The sequence below is a fragment of the Salvelinus fontinalis genome, chromosome 34 (genome assembly GCF_029448725.1).
Source record: "Salvelinus fontinalis isolate EN_2023a chromosome 34, ASM2944872v1, whole genome shotgun sequence".
NCBI classification, from domain to species: Eukaryota; Metazoa; Chordata; class Actinopteri; order Salmoniformes; family Salmonidae; genus Salvelinus; species Salvelinus fontinalis.
Window position 1 is genome coordinate 24544007 of NC_074698.1, and position 22302 is coordinate 24566308.

General features: G+C 44.3%; 1 protein-coding gene across 1 annotated transcript in view; it reads right to left on the reverse strand.

Annotated features, from left to right (window-relative positions):
- The window catches only part of spop (speckle type BTB/POZ protein), a 124288-nt gene that overhangs the window by 44385 nt on the left and 57601 nt on the right, over positions 1-22302 (reverse strand). Inside the window, exons 3-5 of the mRNA XM_055898230.1 lie at positions 4588-4811; positions 4028-4149; positions 3680-3831 (exon numbers count right to left, since the gene is read on the reverse strand). Of these exons, the coding sequence (XP_055754205.1) occupies positions 3680-3831; positions 4028-4149; positions 4588-4665 (352 nt within the window). The 5' untranslated portion in view covers positions 4666-4811. The remainder of the gene's footprint in view (positions 1-3679; positions 3832-4027; positions 4150-4587; positions 4812-22302) is intronic.

Sequence of the window (22302 nt, forward strand, 5' to 3'; positions counted from 1 at the left end):
ACCTCAGGTCAGACCGCATGTGGTCACGGTCGGGTCACAGCAGGCTGGGCCACCGAGTCAGGAGGGGATGAACACACCAGGAATAACAAATAGGAGGAGGAGGAGGAGTAGTGAGAAGACCAGCGATGGAAGCCTGTCACTCAAACAGTGCAGGCAGAGAGGTGGCATGTGAGGTGAGATATGTAGATAGATGGAGTGAGACATAGATAATGGAAAAAAATAAGTCGAGAGAGACAGGACAGAGTTTCAGAGAGGAGAAGGGAAAGATAGAGTCAGAGCGAGCAGGAGGAGAGCCAGGGTGTTTTACAGAGCATAACATACATATGCAGGCTTTGGCTCAGGGGCCTGGTTGAGACACACAGTGAGAAGGTCACCCAGAAGACTGGCTGGCAAACATCACACACTCCGGGCAAACAGAGGAGCACTACTCAATAGTGTGGGTCACACTGAGAGTGTGTGTGTGTGTGCGGGCATGACAGAGAAAGTGTAATGTACAGTATGTACATCAGTTCAAAACACAACTCTAATCCCTCCATCCCTCCGTGATCATCTCTTCTCTGGAATGAGGTTTAGAGAATCCCAAAGGAGCCTGGAGCTTTTCCTCATTAAATAAACACAATCAAACATTCACACACCTAGACCTTCATACACAGACACACACTCCAACCCCATCTTCCCAACCACTACTGCCTCAACCCCATCCTACTTCATCCATCCACTTCAATTGCTGCCCTTTAGTCTAAATCCCATTAATTAAATACAGTACACAACACATACAGTCCCATGTCTAACAGTATGATAGACAACGCTTCAGTATGTGTAATGGAGTACCTGCATTTGCATCAACCCCCACACACCTACATAGGCTGACATATAACCTGGAAGGCAGGTACACAAGCTTGCTCGCTCACACACACACACACACTCACATGCCATTTCCGAAGAAAATCTCATCTCTATTGAATAATGAGCTCTATAAGCTAGTGTCAGCACAAACATGTGTAACGACGTTCCTTCTAGCCGTGTCGATATGTGATTATGTAAAGACTGTCCAATGACTCTTCCCACAACACAACCACACTGAATGCCTGACCGCCCCCATCAGTTACCGCAGGCAACCAGCTCTGACAACCACAGACAAGCATTCAGAGAGAGGTTTCAATCAGCCAGGAGACCATGTGGAACTAAAGACACGAACCACAACACCACAAACACTGTACTGGCAAATGAGATTGTTCTTTTAAAATATACAGTGTATGAAGACCTGTGTACACACAGCAAATTAACCTGAACTTGAACCTGTGACCAAACAGACTGGAGACATAACCTCTCCTTAGCACTAAGCACCTAAAAAGCACTACAAAGCCCAGTCTGAGAGGAAAACTCAGCTCTGGGTCATTTAAATAAACCCTAGCCACCACTGCCATATAGCAGGAGACTTCCTCTCTCTCTCTCTGTCAGTACAGCAGTGTGTCTGCCAGCAGGCTGCTTTATCTGGCACAGGAGAAGGGAGGGGGGGGGGGGGGGGGGGGGGGCAAGAGACAAGTTACAAACCGTTCATCCACAATCCCACAGGAGGGCCAGCTAAGCCAGGGAGAGAAATTATGTGGCGGAGAAGAGAGGTGGGGGGGCTGCCAGGAGAGCCCAAATCTATCTCCATTAGCAGGCAGTAACACCATCGGAGACCAACAGAGGAGACCAACATACATTACTGATTGAGGCTCTCTATTCAGGTGGGGGTGGCTGAACAGCATGAGGTTAAAGGTTAGATCCACTTGAAACAGTTCATGTTTAAGGCAGCAAATGATATATGCAGCATCTTTACATTACTCACAATAATCTTCAACCATATTTCTAACCACCTATATATCTGTTTATTTAGCTATGTATCACACCAATCTGTACTTGGTCTTACTATCCATTTCAGTGGTGTGTGGCCCTGTGAGACTGTGTGGAGAGCCCCAGCAGTGACATGCCACATAAACAGTCCTCACACTCTGAGCCACAGCCTTCTTAATTAAGGCACTTTGTTTTTATTTGGCCTGGGTTCTCTTCAGGAGGCATGGATTTAATTGGATTCTAAATGATCCAGAACAGATAGAGCTATCTTTACTGCCATACTCTCAGACGGAGTGCTCGCTGAAGTCCCTTGTCACGAATACGGTGGCTGCGGGTAATTTTCTCCAGTGACAAGGCGAGCTGAGAGCTGAGGGGAAGATGGGTGCATCTGGGGGGGGGGGGGGGGGGTCTACCACCAAAGAACACAATTTACAGCAAACCCCCCAGAGACACAAAGAGGAGAACAGAAGATAAGACATTTTCTCCACTTCTCTCAACATTCTCCATCTTTAATCTCTTTCAGTAGTCATGTGGAGAGGCAGATTCAGGTGAGCTGAAGGAGTGAAACGGCTCTAGGTGGTGTTTACCACCCACTCTGCAGGCTACTGCTGTCCCCCTTAGAGTGGTGCAGCGAAATGGGCACAGCCAACTATGCATTAACTGTACCTTAAGAGCCTCTCAAGTGAGCTTGATGCACAATTACAGTACGCGGCCCAGGGCCTGTTTCATAACAGTAGTGTTTGTGAAGGTGTTGTTGTTGTTGAGTGTAGAACGGAGAGAGTGAAAGTCTGTGAAAGAGGTAGGGGTTGCGTTCACGCGGTAGACGTTTCTCAGCAGGAAAACCATTTCCCTTTCTACACGACCTGCACTGCGGGGGGTTGTAAACAGTCTTGCTGCATACACCTCTGATACAAACATTCCTCCTCTGCCCCTCTCCTCACCTCCTCCCATACTTCCTGTGCTCGACGGGGTGCCGGAGGAGAGACAACCAACCAGGTAGAGAGCCTGATAACCAGGAAGCGGTCACATCTGGCCCACTCTAAATCAATTCCACACAAGTTTGCTTTTCCTCCCCATAACATAACCTAATTAAAAAGAGGTGGCATTGGAAGAAACACGTATCCTTTCCAATTCATCAGCCAGAAAAGAGGCAGAAGACAAAAATTGCTCCATGCTACTTTGCATTAAATATGGGGTGGAACGAATCCACCCTGCAGTGATTTTACACACCCATATGGCTATCAACACCTCGGCCCGCACACTGAATTAGACACTTTGGCTCCCTCACCCCCTCCTATGCACACACTCACTTAGTAAACCTCAGAGACACAGGTAATACATCTCTGAAACTTCCTAACCTTGTTCCTATTAGTCAACATGTCTTACATGTTCTACAGCCAACTACAGGTTTGAGCTGAGCGGTTCAAGAGTGGATTGTTATAAGTAGTTCTGTTTTCACATTACCTCTCACACACCTACATAATATCAAGCCAGGTACACTATGGGATTACAATGGCAGCGCACCACTGACCCTATAGAGATGGTGGGTTGATGGGGATAGATATTTCACAAGCAAATAAATTATTCACATTCAAGAAAATATTAAATTACATCTACTAAGATTGACCATATGACTGGACAGATACTGACACCTGAATTGACTGTTACCTTTCAGGTATTTTAAATGTCCGTAATGTCTACTTGTTAATGTTATTTAAATGCATTTACATTTTAAAGTATTTTTGTCTGTAATGCCATTTTCGTCATGTGTCGGACCCCAGGAAGACTAGCTGTCGTCATGGCATTAGCTAAATGGGGATCCAAATCAAGTGTGACTTACCCATAGCCTTAGTCTCCTCTCCCTTGGCATTGAGGATGGAGAACTTGAACTTGGCACGCACCTCGCTCTTGGGACAGCTGACCAGGAGCAGGTAGAGGGACAGGTAGTCTTTACTCTCCTCGTCCAGGCCTTTAGGGTTTACACGCAAACACCTGGACACACAGAGGGAGGGATCAGCATCAGTGATCATCATACTCAGTCATACAGAGACAAGGTCAGTTAACTATGCTCAGTAACTGTCCAACAGACGTAGGAGTCTAAATCAGATCAATCATGGACAAGTTATTGGTCCTGTAGTCCCTTAAGTCTTATCCATAGCACCCACTTCTTGGCCCCGCCTCCACTCACCATTTAAGCTTGTCATTGGCTCCTGAAGAGAAGGTGGAGCTCTTGATGACCTCGCCCATCTCCTCGCGACAGAAGCTGAAGTTGTTGATGGTCCACATGTAAGAGAACTTCACCACTTTGATCTAACAGAGGTAGGGACACACACACACACACACGGCAGGAATCAGACATGATGACTTTCATTTATTTATCTATTCCATACAGGTAGCTAAGTGGCTGGTTGGTCAGCCTGGACTTCAAAACCACACATCAAACCTGCCTTTTATCTCAATAAACACTGACAACAAACAGGGGGAGAAGAAAGCATATTAAAAAGCTGCAACAAAAAATGATTTTGCAAGGACATAGAGATGAAAAACACATCAATAGAAAGAAAAAATAAATGCATCCCTCTTCTTTAAACAGGCTGTTATCAAAAACACCAGCACTGGCAGTCCTGACTGACTGACTGACTCACAGACAGGTGTAAGTAGTCTACATAGAAAAACAGATACATGTACACACACACACACACACACACACACACACACACACACACACACACCAATCCCCACGCTTACCTGAGTGTAACACCAGCTCTCAGCCACAGGGCCGCTGGACATGTCCGCGGGGGGAGGGGGACTCGGGACTCTTGACATCGCCAGCGTTGAGGCAGGGGGGGCCTGAGTGGAGCCTGAGCACCAGCCAGGAGGGGGGCAGTGTGGAGGGGTGGCTGAGCCCAACAGCACCAGGGTCCAGCCAAGGATAACGTCTGGGGAATGTCCAGGGAACCCACAGCAACACCCTACAACCAACGAGAGTCACATCATCATAGGTGTTATAGTCAGTGCGTGTGTGCTAAAAGGCTAATTGTAATTGAGCGGTATTGCTCAGTAAGTAGGACAAAACAGCTCTGAATTCATTTGTTTTCAAAGGGCCTCTGCATTCAAAGCAGAGAGGCTGTGAACGCTGCTCGCTCGCCTTCAGTGAGAAAAGCCCTCGTTTATCTGCCGTGGTTCTGCCTTTTGCTTTGAGCGTAGTGCCAACCGATCTGTGACAGAGTGAAGAGCAAGGCTTAAGACTATCATCCCACACCTGCCAGCCAATCTCCACTCACTCAAGTAGCCTACACAAGGTCACATAGAACTTTCAAAGAGCACATTGACTTGGAAATGTCATAGCCTATTCCAAAATGTGCAAACTTCTATCAATCTGTGTGTGCACAAGTTATTGACTCTGTTTTTCAAGATACATGTGTGAATACAGCCACAATAGAAAACCAGCATTGACTTCAGTTGAACCATAGATCTACAATCTATGAGAGAGAACTGTGACTTTAACCAATGACTTCTCTTCAATTTCACCTTTACAGAACCACAGATGACCCCTGGGAATAGAACAAGAATGTGTTCTTAATTGACTTGCCTGGTTAAATAAAATCAACAAATTATCATATTTTGTTTTCCTTTCCTCCCTCTTTCCTCCCCTGCTCCTTTCCTCCCTCTTTCCTCCCCTGCTCCATTCCTCCCTCTTTCCTCCCCTGCTCCATTCCTCCCTCTTTCCTCCCCTGCTCCATTCCTCCCTCTTTCCTCCCCTGCTCCATTCCTCCCTCTTTCCTCCCCTGCTCCATTCCTCCCTCTTTCCTCCCCCTGCTCCTTTCCTCCTTTCCTCCCCCTGCTCCTTTCCTCCCTCTCCCCCCCTGCTCCTTTCCTCCCTCTCCCCCCCTGCTCCTTTCCTCCCCCTGCTCCTTTCCTCCCTCTCCCCCTTGCTCCTTTCCTCCCTCTCCCCCTTGCTCCTTTCCTCCCTCTCCCCCTTGCTCCTTTCCTCCCCCTTGCTCCTTTCCTCCCCCTTGCTCCTTTCCTCCCCCTTGCTCCTTTCCTCCCCCTTGCTCCTTTCCTCCCCCTTGCTCCTTTCCTCCCCCTTGCTCCTTTCCTCCCCCTTGCTCCTGTCCTCCCCCTTGCTCCTTTCCTCCCCCTTGCTCCTTTCCTCCCCCTTGCTCCTTTCCTCCCCCTTGCTCCTTTCCTCCCCCTTGCTCCTTTCCTCCCCCTTGCTCCTTTCCTCCCCCTTGCTCCTTTCCTCCCCCTTGCTCCTTTCCTCCCCCTTGCTCCTTTCCTCCCCCTTGCTCCTTTCCTCCCCCTTGCTCCTTTCCTCCCCCTTGCTCCTTTCCTCCCCCTTGCTCCTTTCCTCCCTCTCCCCCCTGCTCCTTTCTCTATTTTCTCACTCATCCTGCACATGTCAAATTGCAGCTATCACAGGGTCTCAGGGCAAAGTCTCCTCTCTTCTCTCGTTCTCTCTCTTCTCAGTCAACCTGCAAGTCCCCGTGTCTCGCAGCCAGACAATCCCTTCGCTTTGCTTCTTAATTAGTGGCTGATTGAAAGGGAAGTTCAGGACCTAGATAACTTCCCAGAATCTGTGTGTGAGAGAGTGAGAGAGAGGGAAGGAAAGGACAATGGGTGGGGGGTCCACCTCCTCTACCTGGCAGAGTGGAGACAGGTGAGACGACACACAGTCCTCCACGGACGCAGGCAGGACTTAATAAATGTTTAGAGAACTTTGTTGGATCTGATCGTTCGGTTTCTTATTTTGTTCAATTTGCATCTGATGAAAAACACTGGTGGCATTTTCACTCAGTAAAACAATACAATATTAATCAAAAGATGGCGAACAAGGCAGCACTGATTTGCAATTTTAATTAGCTGAGACTTCCTAACAATTAATTATAGTCTGTGTAAACTAGTGTGTTCATGGGTGTAACAGATATGCAGCTTAAGTGCGCAAACTGCTGTGTGGCGGAGTGTGTGCGTTGCATGGGTGCAATAAATGTGTGCCCCCGTATGTTTTCTTAAGCTGTGTGTTTTCTCATGTCTCTGTATAGGCTACTGTCTCCCAACATGTGTGCTGCCAACAGCGATCACGAGGGAACCACTAAGAAAACATGACAATACTGGCATCATCACTAACAACTTCACAGCTTTTCTAAATACACCCAGATGACACTTAACCAGAATAAAACTGGGGATTGATTTGTCTTTTCATGACAATCATTGGGAGCAGAGAAGCAGAAAAATGACAGTAACAACTCAGAGATAGTGGGGGGTGGGGTGTGTGGTAATCCTTGTACTCCTTCACTTCAAAATCTTGAGCCGGTTCATTCATCATGGTGATTCAGCTGGTGACAGTCAGCACCAATGGACAGAAGGACAAACAGGTGAGAATACACAAGGCAGGGGAAATAAATACCATCACTGCAGTACGTCAGAGAGCGTTAAGAGGGTTGTGTGGATTGTGTGCTCCCCTGAAAACAATCTCTAGACAAAGTATGAGGTAAGGATGGCAGCGGTGTGTAACAGACAGTGTGTTGTGAGGGGTTCTCGGGTTGTGTACATGTGTGATTGCCTACCGCCCACATCTCATTTCCCTAACCCATCCTAGTCTGCTGCTGTGGGGACCGACAGGGTGAGGAGGGAGAAAGGAGACCTGGAGCACATTTATATTAATTACATAGACAGGCCTCTCTCACTGTGCCAGTCCAGGTCTCCCTCCCACCACAGCCTTCACCACCCTCCCACCACAGCCTTCACCACCCTCCCACCACAGCCTTCACCTCACCACTAAGAGGTGCGTGCATTACTCAAACATTGACATATGGACTAACAGTTCCCAGGAAACCAACAGTCTGAATGATGTCCTCTTCATCCCTCCCATTAGAAACAGAAGATTTGGGTGCAGAGGAGGATGTACATTTTTTAAATATATTTATTTAGTTATTATTCAACCAGACAGGCTCGTTGAGAACAAGTTCTCATTTACAACTGCGACCTGGCCAAGATAAAGAAAAGCAATGCGACACAAACACAGTTACACATGGAATAAACAAACCAACAGTCAATAATACAATAGAAAAATCTATATACAGTGTGTGCAAATGAGGTAGGATAAGGGAGGTAAGGCAATAAATAGGCCATGGTATAGAAAGAATTGCAAAATAGCAATTAAACACTGGAGTGATAGATATACAGAAGATGAATGTGCAAGTAGAGATACTGGGGTGCAAAGGAGCAAAATAAATAACAGTATGGGGATGAGGTAGTTGGATGGGCTATTGACAGGTGCAGTGATTTGTGAGCTGCTCTGACAGCTGGTGCTTAAAGCTAGTGAGGGAGATATGAGTCTCCAGCTTCAGTGATTTTTGCAGTTCATTCCAGTCATTGGCAGCAGAGAACTGGAAGGAAAGGCAACGAAAGGAGGAAGTGGCTTTGGGGGTGACCAGTGAAATATACCTGCTGGAGCGCGTGCTATGGGTGGGTGCTGCTATGGTGACCAGTGAGCTGAGATAAGGCGGGGCTTTACCTAGCAACGACTTATAGATGACCTGGAGCCAGTGGGTTTGGCGATGAATATGAAGCGAGGGCCTGCCAACGAGAGCATACAGGTCGCAGTGGTGGGTGGTATAAGGCGCTTTGGTGACAAAACGGATGGCACTGTGATTGCTCAGGAAATTGGATGCAGTCTGAGTGTTGGAGGCTATTTTGTAAATGACATCGCCGAAGTCAAGGATCGATAGGATAGTCAGTTTTACGAGGGTAAGTTTGGCAGCATGAGTGAAGTATGCTTTTTTGCGAAATAGGAAGACGATTCTAGATTACATTATGGGTTGGAGATGCTTAATGGGAGTCTGGAAAGAGAGTTTACAGTCTAACCAGACACCTAGGTATTTGTAGTTGTCCACATATTCTAAGTCAGAACTGTCCAGAGTAGTGATGCTGGACGGGTGGGCAGCGATCAGTTGAAGAGCATTTAGTTTTACTTGCATTTAAGAGCAGTTTGAGGCCGCAGAAGGAGAGTTGTATGGCATTGAAGCTCGTCTGGAGGTTAGTTAACCTGTTTGGGCTGCAGGGGCAGTATTGAGTAACCGGATAAAAGGTGCCCATTTCAAACGGCCTCGTACTCAATTCTTGCTCGTACAATATGCATATTATTATTACTATTGGATAGAAAACACTCTCTAGTTTCTAAAACCGTTTGAATTATATCTGTGAGTCAAACAGAACTCATTTGGCACAAACTTCCTGACCAGGAAGTGGAAAGTCTGAAATCGAGGCTCTGTTCTACTTCCTGCCTATAAATGGGCATGATACGTATTAGTATACATGCACTTCATAGACCTTCCCCTGGATGTCAAGAGGCGGTGAGAGAAGAAATTGAGTGTTTATCTTGGTCTGAAGTGGAATACAAGCTCTTTGTATGACGTGTCCCCCATTTCCTGTTTTCTGGAGAGCGCGAGGAGGCACCTGGATTTGCCTTCTGTTTAGCTGCCGTTATGGACAACTAATATCTCCGACTTTGATTTTATTTGATACATGTGACCATATCATCGTAAAGTATGTTTTTTCAATATAGTTTAATCAGATTATTGAAATTTTTTCGGGAGTTTTGCCGTGTTCCGTTCTGAGTTTGTTGACGATGGAGCGATTCGAGCCACTTGGCTAGTGCGCTTGCTAATTCAAGAGGGAAAATGGACGTTCTAAATCCAAACAACTATTGTTCCTGACAAAGGACACCTTGTCCAACATTCTGATGAAAGATCAGCAAAAGTAGGAAACATTTTATGATGCTATTTCATATATCTGTCGTACATGTGAACTAGTCGTCGGCGCCCAGCTTTTGGGTACTCTAGCTATACCGAAGCTGGATGTCGTAATGAAGTTATTTTTAGAATTCTAACAGGGCGATTTCATTAAGAACTAATGGATCTATCATTTCCTATACAACATGTATTTTTTAGTTGTGTTTATGAATAGCTATTTGGTCAGAATATGTGTGTCAGAAAAAGTGTCAGAAAAATATCCGGACGTTGTGGGAAAAATATGCTACGATAGCACAATGTATAACCACTGATTTCAGCTCTAAATATGCACATTTTTGAACAAAACATAAGTGTATGTATAACCTGATGTTATAGGACTGTCATCTGATGAAGAATATCAAGGTTAGTCAAAAATTATATATCTTTTACTGGTTTGTTACGATCACTAACCTTTGCTACTGGGAAATGGCTTGTGTTTCTGGCTATTGTTGTAAGCTAATATAACGCTATAGTGTTTTCGCTGTAAAACACTTAATAAATCGGAAATATTGGCTGGACACTATGTATTTTTCAGAAATGTTTTATGATGAGTATTTAGGTATTTCACGTTGGTGTCTGTAATTATTATGGCTGCTTTCGGTGCAATTTCTGATTGTAACTGCAATGTAAACTATGATTTATACCTGAAATATGCACATTTTCCGAACAAAACATAGATTTATGTTTTTATCATCTGATGAAGTTGTTTGTTGGTTAGTTTGGTTAGTTCTTGGTTAGTTAGGTTGGCTTTGTGCATGCTACCTGTGCTGTGAAAAATGTCTGTCCTTTGTTGTATTTGGTGGTGAGCTAACATAAATATACGTGCTGTTTTCGCTGTAAAACATTTTAAAAATCGGACATGTTGGCTGGATTCACAAGATGTGTACCTTTCATTTGCTGTATTGGACTTGTTAATGTGTGAAAGTAAAATATTTAAAAATATATATATTTTGAATTTCGCGCCCTGCACTTGAGCTGGCTGTTGTCATATTGTGGGCGGCCTCGGGCTTGCAGCCAGAAGAAGTTAAGTGTCCAAAGAGGGGCCAGAAGTATACAGAACGGTGTCGTCTGCGTAGAGGTGGATCAGAGAATCACCAGCAGCAAGAGCGACATCATTGATGTATACAGAGAAAAGAGTCGGCCCAAGAATTGAACCCTGCGGCACCCCAATAGAGACTGCCAGAAGTCCGGACAACAGGCCCTCCAATTTGACACACTGAACTCCATCTGAGAAGTAGTTGGTGAACCAGGCGAGGCAGTCATTTGAGAAACCAAGGCTGTAGAGTCTGCCGATAAGAATACGGTGATTGACAGAGTCGAAAGCCTTAGACAGGTCGATGAATACAGCTGCACAGTATTGTCTCTTATCGATGGCGGTTATGATGTCGTTTAGGACCTTGAGCGTGGCTGAGGTGCACCCATAACCAGCTCGGAAACCAGATTGCATTGCAGAGAAGGTACGGTGGGATTCTAAATGGTCGGTGATCTGTTTGTTAACTTGGCTTTCGAAGAGTTTCGAAAGGCAGGGTAGGATAGATATAGGTCTGTAACAGTTTGGGTCTAGAGTGTCTCCCCATTTGAAGAGGGGGATGACCGCGGCAGCTTTCCAATCTTTGGGGATCTCAGACGATATGACAGAGTAATAAGTAATAAGGGTTGCAACAATTGACAGAATTTTGGGAAGAGAGGGTCCAGATTGTCAAGCCCGGCAGAATTGTAGGGGGGTCCAGATTTTGCAGCTCTTTCAGAACATCAGCTATCTGGATTTGGGTGAAGGAGAAATGGGGAGGCTTGGGCAAGTTGCTGTGGGGGTTGCAGGGCTGTTCACCGGGGTAGGGGTAGCCAGGTGGAAAGCATGGCCAGCCGTAGAAAAATGCTTATTGAAATTCTCAATTATCGTGGATTTATCGGTGGTGACAGTGCTTCTTAGCCTCAGTGCAGTATGCAGCTGGGAGGAGGTGCTCTTATTCTCCATGGACTTTACAGTGTCCCAGAACTTTTTTGAACCAAGGGCTATATCTGTTCCTGGTTCTAAATGTTTTAAATGGTGCATGCTTATTTAAGATGGTGAGGAAAGCACTTTTAAAGAATAACCAGGCATGCACTACTGACGGAATGAGGTCAATATCCTTCCAGGATACCCGAGCCAGGTCGATTAGAAAGGCCTGCTCGCTGAAGTGTTTTAGGGAGCGTTTGACAGTGATGAGGGGTGGTCATTTGATCGCAGAGCCATTATGAACGCAGGAAATAAGGCAGTGATCGCTGAGATCCTGGTTGAAGACAGATATATGAAGGTGCCCGTGTTTACGGATTTGGGGTTGTACCTGGTAGGTTCATTGATAATTTGAGTGAGATTGAGGGCATCAAGCTTAGATTGTAGGGTGGCTGGGGTGTTAAGCATGTCCCAGTTTAGGTCACCTATCAGCACGAGCTCTGAAGATTGATGGGGGGCAATCCATTCACATATGGTGTCCAGGGCACAGCTGGGGGCAGAAGGTGGTCTATAGCAAGCAGCAATGGTGAGAGACTTGTTTCTGGAAAGGTGGATATTTAAAAGTAGAACCTCAAATTGTTTGGGCACAGACCTGGATAGTAAGACAGAACTCTGCAGGCTCTCTGCAGTAGATTTCAACTCCGCCCACTTTGGAAGTTCTATCTTGGTGGATAATGTTATAGTTAGGGATGGAAATTTCAGGGGTTTTGGTGGTCTTTCTAAGCCAGGACTCAGACACGGCTAGGACATCCGGGTTGGCAGAGTGTGCTAAAGCAGTGAATAAAACAAACTTAGGAAGGAGGCATCTAATGTTAACCTCTATGGGATATGTGTGCATCCCACTTGGCCAATAGCCAGGGGAAATGTAGAGCGACAAATTCAAAAAAAATTATATAAAATCAAACTCTCATTAAATCACACATACAAGATACCAAATTAAAGCTACACTCGTTGTGAATCAAGCCAACATGTCAGATTTCAAAAAGGCTTTTCGGTGAAAGCATAAGATGCTATTATCTGATGATAGCACAACAGTAAACAAAGAGTGTAGCATATTTCAACCCTGCAGGCGCAACACAAAACGCAGAAATAAAATATAAATCATGCCTTACCTTTGACGAATTTCTTTTGTTGGCACTTCAATATGTCCCATAAACATCACAAATGGTCCTTTTGTTCGATTAATTCCGTCCATATGTCCAAGATGTCCATTTATTTGGCGCGTTTGATCCAGAAAAAAACAGCTTCCAATTTGCGCAACGTCACTACAAAATATCTCAAAAATTACCTCTAAACTTTGCCAAAACATTTTAAACTACTTTTGTAATACAACTTAAAGGTATTTGTAAACGTTAATAATCGATCAAATTGAAGACGGGTCTATCTATTTTCAATACAGGATGACAACAAACTAACAATACTTTTCTAGTCTTACGCAACTCTCAAAGAGTACACATAACGTTACACTGATTCCAAATGGCCGTTCTTCTTCATTGCACAAAGGAATAACCTTAACCTATTTCCAAAGACTGGTGACGTCCAGTGGAAGCGGTAGGAACTGCAAACAGGTCGATTAGAAATCTTGTATCCCAATGAAAATCATTGAACAGACGGTGACCTCAAAAAAAATTATTCTGAATGGTTAGTTCTCGGGGTTTTGCCTGCTACATAAGTTCTGTGATACTCACAGACATGATTCAAACAGTTTTAGAAACTTCAGAGTGTTTTCTATCCAAATCTACTAATAATATGCATATCTTATATTCTGGGGATGAGTAGAAGGAAGTTGAAATTGGGCACGCTATTTATCCAAAAGTGAAAATGCTCCCCCCTATCCTAGAGAAGTTAACATGCATGAAACCAAGGCTTTTATGGTTACAGAAGTCAACAAATGAGAGCGCCTGGTGAATGGGAGAGAAGCAAGACACTGCAGGGCCTGGATTAACCTCTACATCACCAGAGGAGGAATAGGATAAGGGTACGACTAAAGGCTATAAGAACTGGTCGTATAGTACATTCGGAACAGAGTGAAAGGAGCAGGTTTCTGGGCGCGGAAGAATAGATTCTAGACATAATGTACAGACAAATGTATGGTAGGATGTGAATACAGTGGAGATAAACCTATGCATTGAGTGACGATGAGAGATATTGTCTCTAGAAACAATTTAAACCAGTTGAGGACACCACATGTGTGGGAGGTGGAACTAAATGGTTAGCTAAAGCATGTTGAGCAGGGCTAGAGGGTCTGGAGTGAAATAAGGCAATAATCACTAACCAAAACAGTAATGGACAAGGCGTATTGACATTAGGGAGAGGCATGCGTAGCCGAGTGATCATAGGGGTCCAGTGAGTAGTTCGGCGGGCTGGAGACACGGCGATTCAGACAGCTAGCGGGCCGGAGAAAGCAAGCTAGCAGAAGGGGAACGTCGCGAAGGAAGAAGTCTATTCTCGTGCTGTTACGTCGGCAGTCCAGTCGTGATGGATCAGCAGGGCTCCGTGTGGTAAAAGGATCCAGGCCAATTGGCAAAATAGGCATAGTGGCCCAAGAAATTGGCCAATGGACCTATTCAGCTAACAGTCTAATATGCTCTAGACAGCTAGCGGGCCGCGGCTAGCAGATGGGCATTCAGGGGACGTCGCGACGGAGGAGCCTGTTGAAAAACCCCCTCGGGCAGACTACATCCATAGTCCAGTCGTACTGAGTGATATTGGACATCTACATTTTCAAATAACTGTCCTTTCTCTGGTCCACAAACTGCTTTAGACAAACAAATCAGTCCGGAAAAAAACTGCTGAATTTTGAAATCCCGGGGTGGCCCTCAAGCCGAAGTTAATGCCCACCCCTGGACTAGTGAGTGTCTAAATATATCCATATAGAATAGTTAAAATTTTGCCTGAATAACATGTCAACATATGGCAGGGACTTAAAGACGCCGGGCCTGCTGTGAAATAGGAGGTCCTGCTGGATGACAAGAGAAGAAGAGGATGGAACCCCTTCTGGAATTCATTACAGCTGGCTACTGCTCTATTCTGGGGAAAAAAGCTAACGCATAACAGCTCTCCATTTAAATTCCCTTTCACTTGCAACATGAAAGAGAAACATCAAATACACGGCACCATCCAGCTGCCTCTCCCTCCGGGCCCGCTTCCTGCTGAGAGAAGACACACACACTAGCTAGCGCCAAGCAGCCAGACACCGCCACCACCTGGCCAGGGGGAGGATGTGCAGCCAGAGGAAGTGGGGGGGGGGGGTGAAGTTTATCCACATAACAAAAAACGTAGATTCTCGTTACCTTATTTAAACATGACCCCCTCCTCCCCCACCCCTTCCTTTCCTCCAGCGAGACATCTGACAGAGGGTTAATGAAGTCTGCTAATTAGAAGGTCAGGTTGAATTAAAAGCGGCTAGGGTGGTAGAGCGATGAAAGGGAGCGTATTAAAGCAGTGTGTCCAAACCAGACTAGATTGATCAGCTGAAGGCTCTGACCCCCATTTGAAAAACACACACGGTACTGACTGAAGGTTCCCCACCAATTAGACAGACAGACCAGTCATAACTGATCACTGACACACTCTGCTATTAGAGTATATATAATTTCCCCTGCAGGCTAGCCGGCTGCTGTGTGGTGAGCAGTTGAAGTGTGATCTTAGCTCTGATATGATCTAGGAGTCTCACTGAGTCAGGGATAAAAACTGCTCCAAGATCAGTGGGGGTCAAAGGAACAGGAGACATACAGGGAGGAGTAAAGGGATAACTTGATTTCCAGATACAGCAATCAAAAGGTAACAGGCTAAGATAAAGGAATCAAAAGGTAACAGGCTAAGATAAAGGAATCAAAAAGGTAACAGGCTAAGATAAAGGAATCAAAAGGTAACAGGCTAAGATAAAGGAATCAAAAAGGTAACAGGCTAAGGTAACAGAGATTGGAGAGAGGATAATGTAGTATGATGGCTACAGTAAATAAAGACAGGAAGAGATACTGGCCTTAAGGGCAAGAGAATACAACATATATGGAGTGAAGTTACAGGTAGGATTGACAGTTGGAAGACTAACATCACCTGTATGACATAGTTGAAGTGTACCTATGATGAAAATTACAGGCCTCTCATCTTTTTAAGTGGGAGTACTTGCACAACTGGTGGCTGACAATACTTTTTTGCCCCACTGTATATATCCATCTCCTGCACATCAAGTTGCCAGGAGGGATTGTGTATAATCCAACACACTTCAGAGCTAATTGTAATGCCGCTTTTAACTTTGCCTTGCCGCAGTCTGCTGTTTTCCCACTCCCCCTATTTATTTATCTACCCTAAAGAAATACTTGGAGTTAGAGTCCTTCTAACCTATGAAGCGAAGCTGGGAGGGAGAGAGGCTGGTGTGATACCTTTCTCGTTTTAATTATGCGATTTATAATTAAAATGCAAATTAAGTGAGAGGGAGTCTCTCTTCGCCTTGTTTAAATGTTTTCATTTTTTCTCCATAGTTCCATTAGCCTCAAACAGAGGAGCATGAAAGGCTGCTGATTGCCATAATACGGCAGTAACCACATTTTAGATGGATGGTGCTACTTGCTATTGGTGGTTATGGAAACAACTCTGGTGATCCATTTTCTTTCCCTCACAGTGACCTTCTTGGTATCTGGTACTCCATCGTTAGAGACTGGCCAAGAGAGAAACATGGTGCAAAATGTGAACAAGGAGAAACTGCCAAAAACTTAAAAAATAATCAAGACAAACAGAAAACCTCACACGTATTCACTCACGCAGCTAACACACACAAAAAGTCAGATTACATAAATGGGATGAGCCCAATTAAAAAGTAAGACTTAACATGAACCATAAGGCTCATACCATCAGGAAAAATCCCCACAGACGATCTACTGTATTCTCTCATTGACCTGTGCACTTCCCTCAACAAAGTCTCTACAACCCACACTCCTATCGTCTGGAGGCCTGTGTTCATATCTGTGAAAGCAATCATTACACCTAGCAGAGGACATGAGCTGTAAACATAGATGTAACTATCTGTAAATGTGAAGAGACGCTTGACTTCCATAATTAGCTCCAAGCAATCAGTAAGTTAAGAAGAGCGCTTTCAGACAGACAGTGGGGATCCCCAAGACTCCCCCGTTCGACCCTTTCTTTTTTGCTTCAGATAACGAAAAAAGTGTCTCAATGTGGACCCAAATCTCCGTTGAGCATAAAACTGCAACCTGATAAACAACCCAGAGAGATACTCTAAAATGCTCTATAATTTGGATGTTATAATTCAAAAGGAGAGCATGGGAGAAAAAGCAAACAAAAAGAGAATTAGATAATGTTTTTGAAGTAGCCGTCCTTCAGTTTGACTTTGCCAGGTAACACGCGTTCGCCTCCATTTTCCACATCAAGTGGATTTCATAACACATTTGAGGACCAGAGAGCTTGGTAATTAGCAGTCTTTGCTCATAAAGGGACCAAAAACTAAGCCGGTCTTAAGCTCCATTTCTCCATACCCTCCAGTTGTCTCTTCTGATTCCTCTCCTCTCACAAATCGTGTTGCCTGGAAACAATCAATGTGCCTAAATGTTTTATTTTTAACATATGCCTGGCAGCTTTGGTCAGCATTCAGCCTATTTTCTGTTCTCGAAATACAACATTGTTGTGACAGTCCTTCCTGCCCCTGACAACTTGACTGGTCTACACTGACAGATGAAAGCTAAGACAGACTTATTAGATTTAGATCTATATTATATTTATGGTCTAATATATAAGGCTACATTACATAAAATGTCTACTATAAATGCCATTTACTGACAGAGGCCTAACAAGGTCTTACCTTGTCTCGCTCCACAATCCTCAGTTCTGTCATGACTACACATGAGGATCACAATGGGTCAGATCAGCTTGGCAATGGTTGAGGGGGGAGACTTTTGACACCTCACACCCGGTCGTAAATCAAGCAGGAGAGAACTCTCTCTGGGTCTCTAATATTGGGATCGAAATGACTGTCTACAAAAGACATTTGCCAGCCAAAAACTCTAACGTCCAAAAAGTGAACATTGGAACAAATGTGGGAAATAGTCAAAGTGTAGATGTGGAAAACAAATGTATATTTTATGATGTCATTAAAAATGTTATGATGAAAATATTGCAACTTGTCAACTATGTCAAGTTTACCTCGATCTGATGTGAACATAATATGAAATGATTAAACTATTTTCGTTAAGATAGAAAACTAAAACCACATTCCTAACAAGATCATAGTTTTGATGAAGCTTTGCACAAGTAAGTAGCCACGCCCCGAGGGAGCTCACAGATCGTGTCAGGATAATGGAACGCCCCTTTTTACCAGAGTATATAAAGGACGAGTTAAGAATTAACATTACAGACCAGAAAAGCATGGAGCGTTAGCTACATGTGGGAAATGGTTGAACTATTGAACCAACACGAGGTGAAGAAATAAACTCACCTTCCATTGTCCACACGTTGAAATGGTTAGAAACTCTGAAACTCAACACGAGGTGAGGAAAATGAACTTACCAGACCAGGACACCGCCAGTCTGAAGCTGCGCATGTAAAGTGAGTTTGGAACTTTGATATCTCCCCAAGGAAGAAACGAGAAAATCTTCAGATAATCACTAGTACGGCCAAGTAGCTGCTCTTAGGAAACAGCCCATTGGAGACCGGACAACTAAGGTCATTGTGACATCTGGTGGACAATCAAAGCATGTACAAGTCGCCAACAGGAAAGGCTAACAAAAACCCTTCAAGAAGGTTTGGTTTCACTAGAGAAGGATGACGAACGACTGCATTCAGACACGGGCGGTGGTATGTGTGCAAAGTAAAAGGTTACTGTGAGCGTAGTTTCCAAATGTACGATAAGTGTCTCTTTCCCTCTCCCCTCTAACGTTATGTTGTAACAAGCCGTCATATTGTTAGCCCACTAGGAACTTGTAGACTTGTTTACGTGCTGCTGTGAAGTTTGTTGCTAATCTTACTTTACCGTTACCGTTTTATTTTTGAATTTTTTCCCCTTGCTCAACTTTTTCCATTCAACTTTTTCTCCCCAGACGCCATATCTGGATGTGGTTCGTCAAGACCTCCACCAGCCGAAGCTAAAAGTGGATGTCGGAAAATGTTCTACTTTTAAACTTGGACAAAACAGAGATGCTAGTTCTAGGTTCCAAGAAAGATCTATTCTGTTGAATCTGACAATTAATCTTGATGGTTGTACAGTCGTCTCAAATAAAACTGAAGGACCTCTGCGTCACTCTGGGCCCTGATCTCTTTTGACAAACATATCAAGACTGTTTCAAGGACAGCTTTTTTCCATCTACGTAACATTGCAAAAATCAGAAACTTTGTCCAAAAATGCAGAAAATGTATCCACATTTGTCACTTCTAGTTTAGACTACTGCAATGCTCTACTTTCCAGCTACCCAGATAAAGCACAAAAAAAACCTTCAGTTAGTGCTAAATACGGCTGCAAGAATCTTGACTAGAACCAAAACATGTGATCATATTACTCCAGTGCTAGCCTCTGGCAAGCTTCCTGTTAAGGCTAGGATTGATTTCAAGGTTTTACTGCTAACCTACAAAGCATTACATGGGCTTGAGCCTACCCATCTTTCCGATTTGGTCCTGCCATACATACCTACACGTACACAACGGACAAAAGACGCAGGCCTCCTTACTGTCCCTAGAATTTCTAAGCAAACAGCTGGAGGCAGGGCTTTCTCCTAGAGCTCCAATTTTATGGAATGGTCTGACTATCCATGTGAGATACGCAGACTCTGTATTGTTGTTTAAGTCTTTATTGAAGACTCATGTCTGTAGTAGGACCTATGATTGAGTGTAGTCTGGCCCAGGAGTGTGAAGGTGAACGGAAAGGCACTGGAGCAACGAACCACCATTGCTCTCTGCCTGGCCGGTTCCCCTCTCTCCACTGAGATTCTCTGCCTCAAACCCTGTTACAGGGGCTGAGTCACTGGCTTACTGGTGCTCTTCCATGCCGTCCCGAGGGGTGTGTCACTTGAGTGGGTTGAGTTACTGACGTGATCTTCCCGTCTGGGTTGGCGCCCCCCCCCCCCTTGGGTTTGTGCCGTGGGGGAGATCTTCGTGGGCTATACTCGGGCTGGTCTCGGGATGGTAAGTTGGTGGTTGAAGAGATCCCTCTCGTGGTGTGGGGGCTATGCTTTGGCAAAGTATGTGGGGTTATATCCTGCCTGTTTGGCCCTGGGCCACAGTGTCTCCCGACCCCTCCAGTATTTATGCTGCAATAGTTTGTGTCGGGGGGCTAGGGTCAGTCTGTTATATCTGGAGTATTTCTCCTGTCTTATCCGGTGTCCTGTATGAATTTAAGTATTCTCTTTCTCTCTCGGGACCTGAGCCCTAGGACCATGCCTCAGGACTACCTGGCCTGATGACTCCTTGCTGTCCCCAGTCCACCTGGTCGTGCTACTGCTCCAGTTTCAACTGTTCTGCCTGAGGCTATGGAACCCTGACCTGTTCACCAGACATGCTACCTGTCCCAGACCTGCTGTTTTCAAGTTTCTAGAGACCGCAGCGGTCGAGATACTCGGAATGATCGGCTATGAAAAGCCAACTGACATATACTCCTGAGGTGTATATGTCAGTTGGCAGGTGTAATAATAAATCATAACTGTGATGATTATTATTATTATTATTATTATTATTATTAGACCATTCTGGTCATTTATGAACATTTGAACATCTTGGCCATGTTCTGTTATAATCTCCACCCGGCACAGCCAGAAGAGGACTGGCCACCCCTCAGCCTGGTTCCTCTCTAGGTTTCTTCCTGGGTTCTGGCCTTTCTAGGGAGTTTTTCCTAGACACCGTGCTTCCACATTGCATTGCTTGTGTCATGACGTTGGGTTGGGGGTAGGTTTACGACAGTCATAAATACCTCTTTCCCCCTTTTTCTCTCTCCCCACTATAACTGATGTGACATAAGGAAACCCATGGGTTAACAGAGATTCTGGGTAACATCAGAAGTTGGGGGAAATGAACTATATTCTGGTAATCCAACCAACTGTACATATGCGGTGGTACTTAAGCTATATTATGTCAGTTCGGTTGCCCTCTGACACATTCTCATCAATGATAGAATGACAAACGCTACTGTGAAAAGTCTAAACGTCAGAGGTATCGGATTCACATGGAATTGTTGTTTAATTCAAATGTTTGAATATGACATTGTTTGTGAAGAGGTTAAATTTAATTTTACCTTCCAAATGAGAGATCTGTTTTTTCATAAATTTGGCTTCTGCTCAACCAGGGGCCCGCCCCTGTGAAGAGACCTGGGCAATAGACTTTTCAGACACACCCCTCTCCCTCCACTATATAAAGCCATAGACAAGAATATAACTTCCTGTTCCGGGTACTCTAGGATGACGATCCAGGGTCAGAATGGTTCAGATAATCACTACAGATGAAGCCAACATCAGCATGGACTTTGAACTCGTATTCACTACAGAAGTGATATCTCCTAGCCTTTGAGTTAGCAACAGCTAAACGCAGGTTCGGAAGGACAGTCCAAGTATCCTGTCTAATACACACGTGTTCCCGTGACTACCAGAGACCATCTCCAAAGGACAGCGGACTCGGGTTGGCGATACGGCCTTCCATCTACCACCAACCTACTGAAGCGCAGCTCAGAGTAAATATGTATTGCATTTTCTTCTTCAAATGGGCGGTAATTTAGAATGCATAAGATAAGATTTACGATAGCAGAGCTCTCCTATGCTCAAGTCTCCCGCGCTTTCACTAGGAGTCCCCCCCTTTCCTTTGTGTAACAAGCTGTCATATCGATTCTGCCCGCTAGGGACGTTTTTCTGTATGACGTAATTTGTGATCAAGTTAAGATTTAATTGTGTATGTGTGTTTCTGTGTGATTAGTTAGGTATTTAGAAAATAAATAATTAAACCCAATTTTGTATTGCCGATTCAACTTGTTAGCCAGGATTCTTGCAGATAATCAAGGACTTACAACTTTCAGATGAGACTGAATAAAATGACGATTAATGTGACGGCTATTTAGTAAAATATTACTAAATCTTTAAGAGTTTATTCGAAAGATAACAGCTCTATAAATATTCTTTCGTGGTGTCCCTCTCTAGTTAATTAATATTTACATGATTAGTTCAATCAGGTAATATTCATTACGGAGAAATTATTTTGTAGAATAGCATGTCATAGCAATTAATCTGGCATAGTCAAAGACACGACACTTGCGGTTTGGGGTTTTTGTACAGCACTTTGTGACATCAGCTGATGTAAGAAGGGCTTTATAAATACATTTGATTGATTGATTGATTGACTTTTGTCTCATTTAAGTGTGTATGTTTATTCTGTTTTATTATTTAGTTAAGTCAGTAAATAAATGATTAAACCAATTTGTGTAGTACTGAATAATCAGCAGGGCCGGGGTTCTTGCAGATCCAAGGTTGCAACTGTTCAGAAGGAAACTGATATAAGGTAATGATTAACTTCTTATGACTGCAATCCCGTTAACGGGATGATATGACAACAGCCAGTGAAAGTGCAGGGCGCCAAATTCAAAAAACAGAAATCTCATAATTAAAATTCCTCAGACATACATGTGTCTTATACAATTTAAAAGGTAATCTTGTTGTTAATCCCACCAAAGTGTCCGATTTCAAATATTCTTTT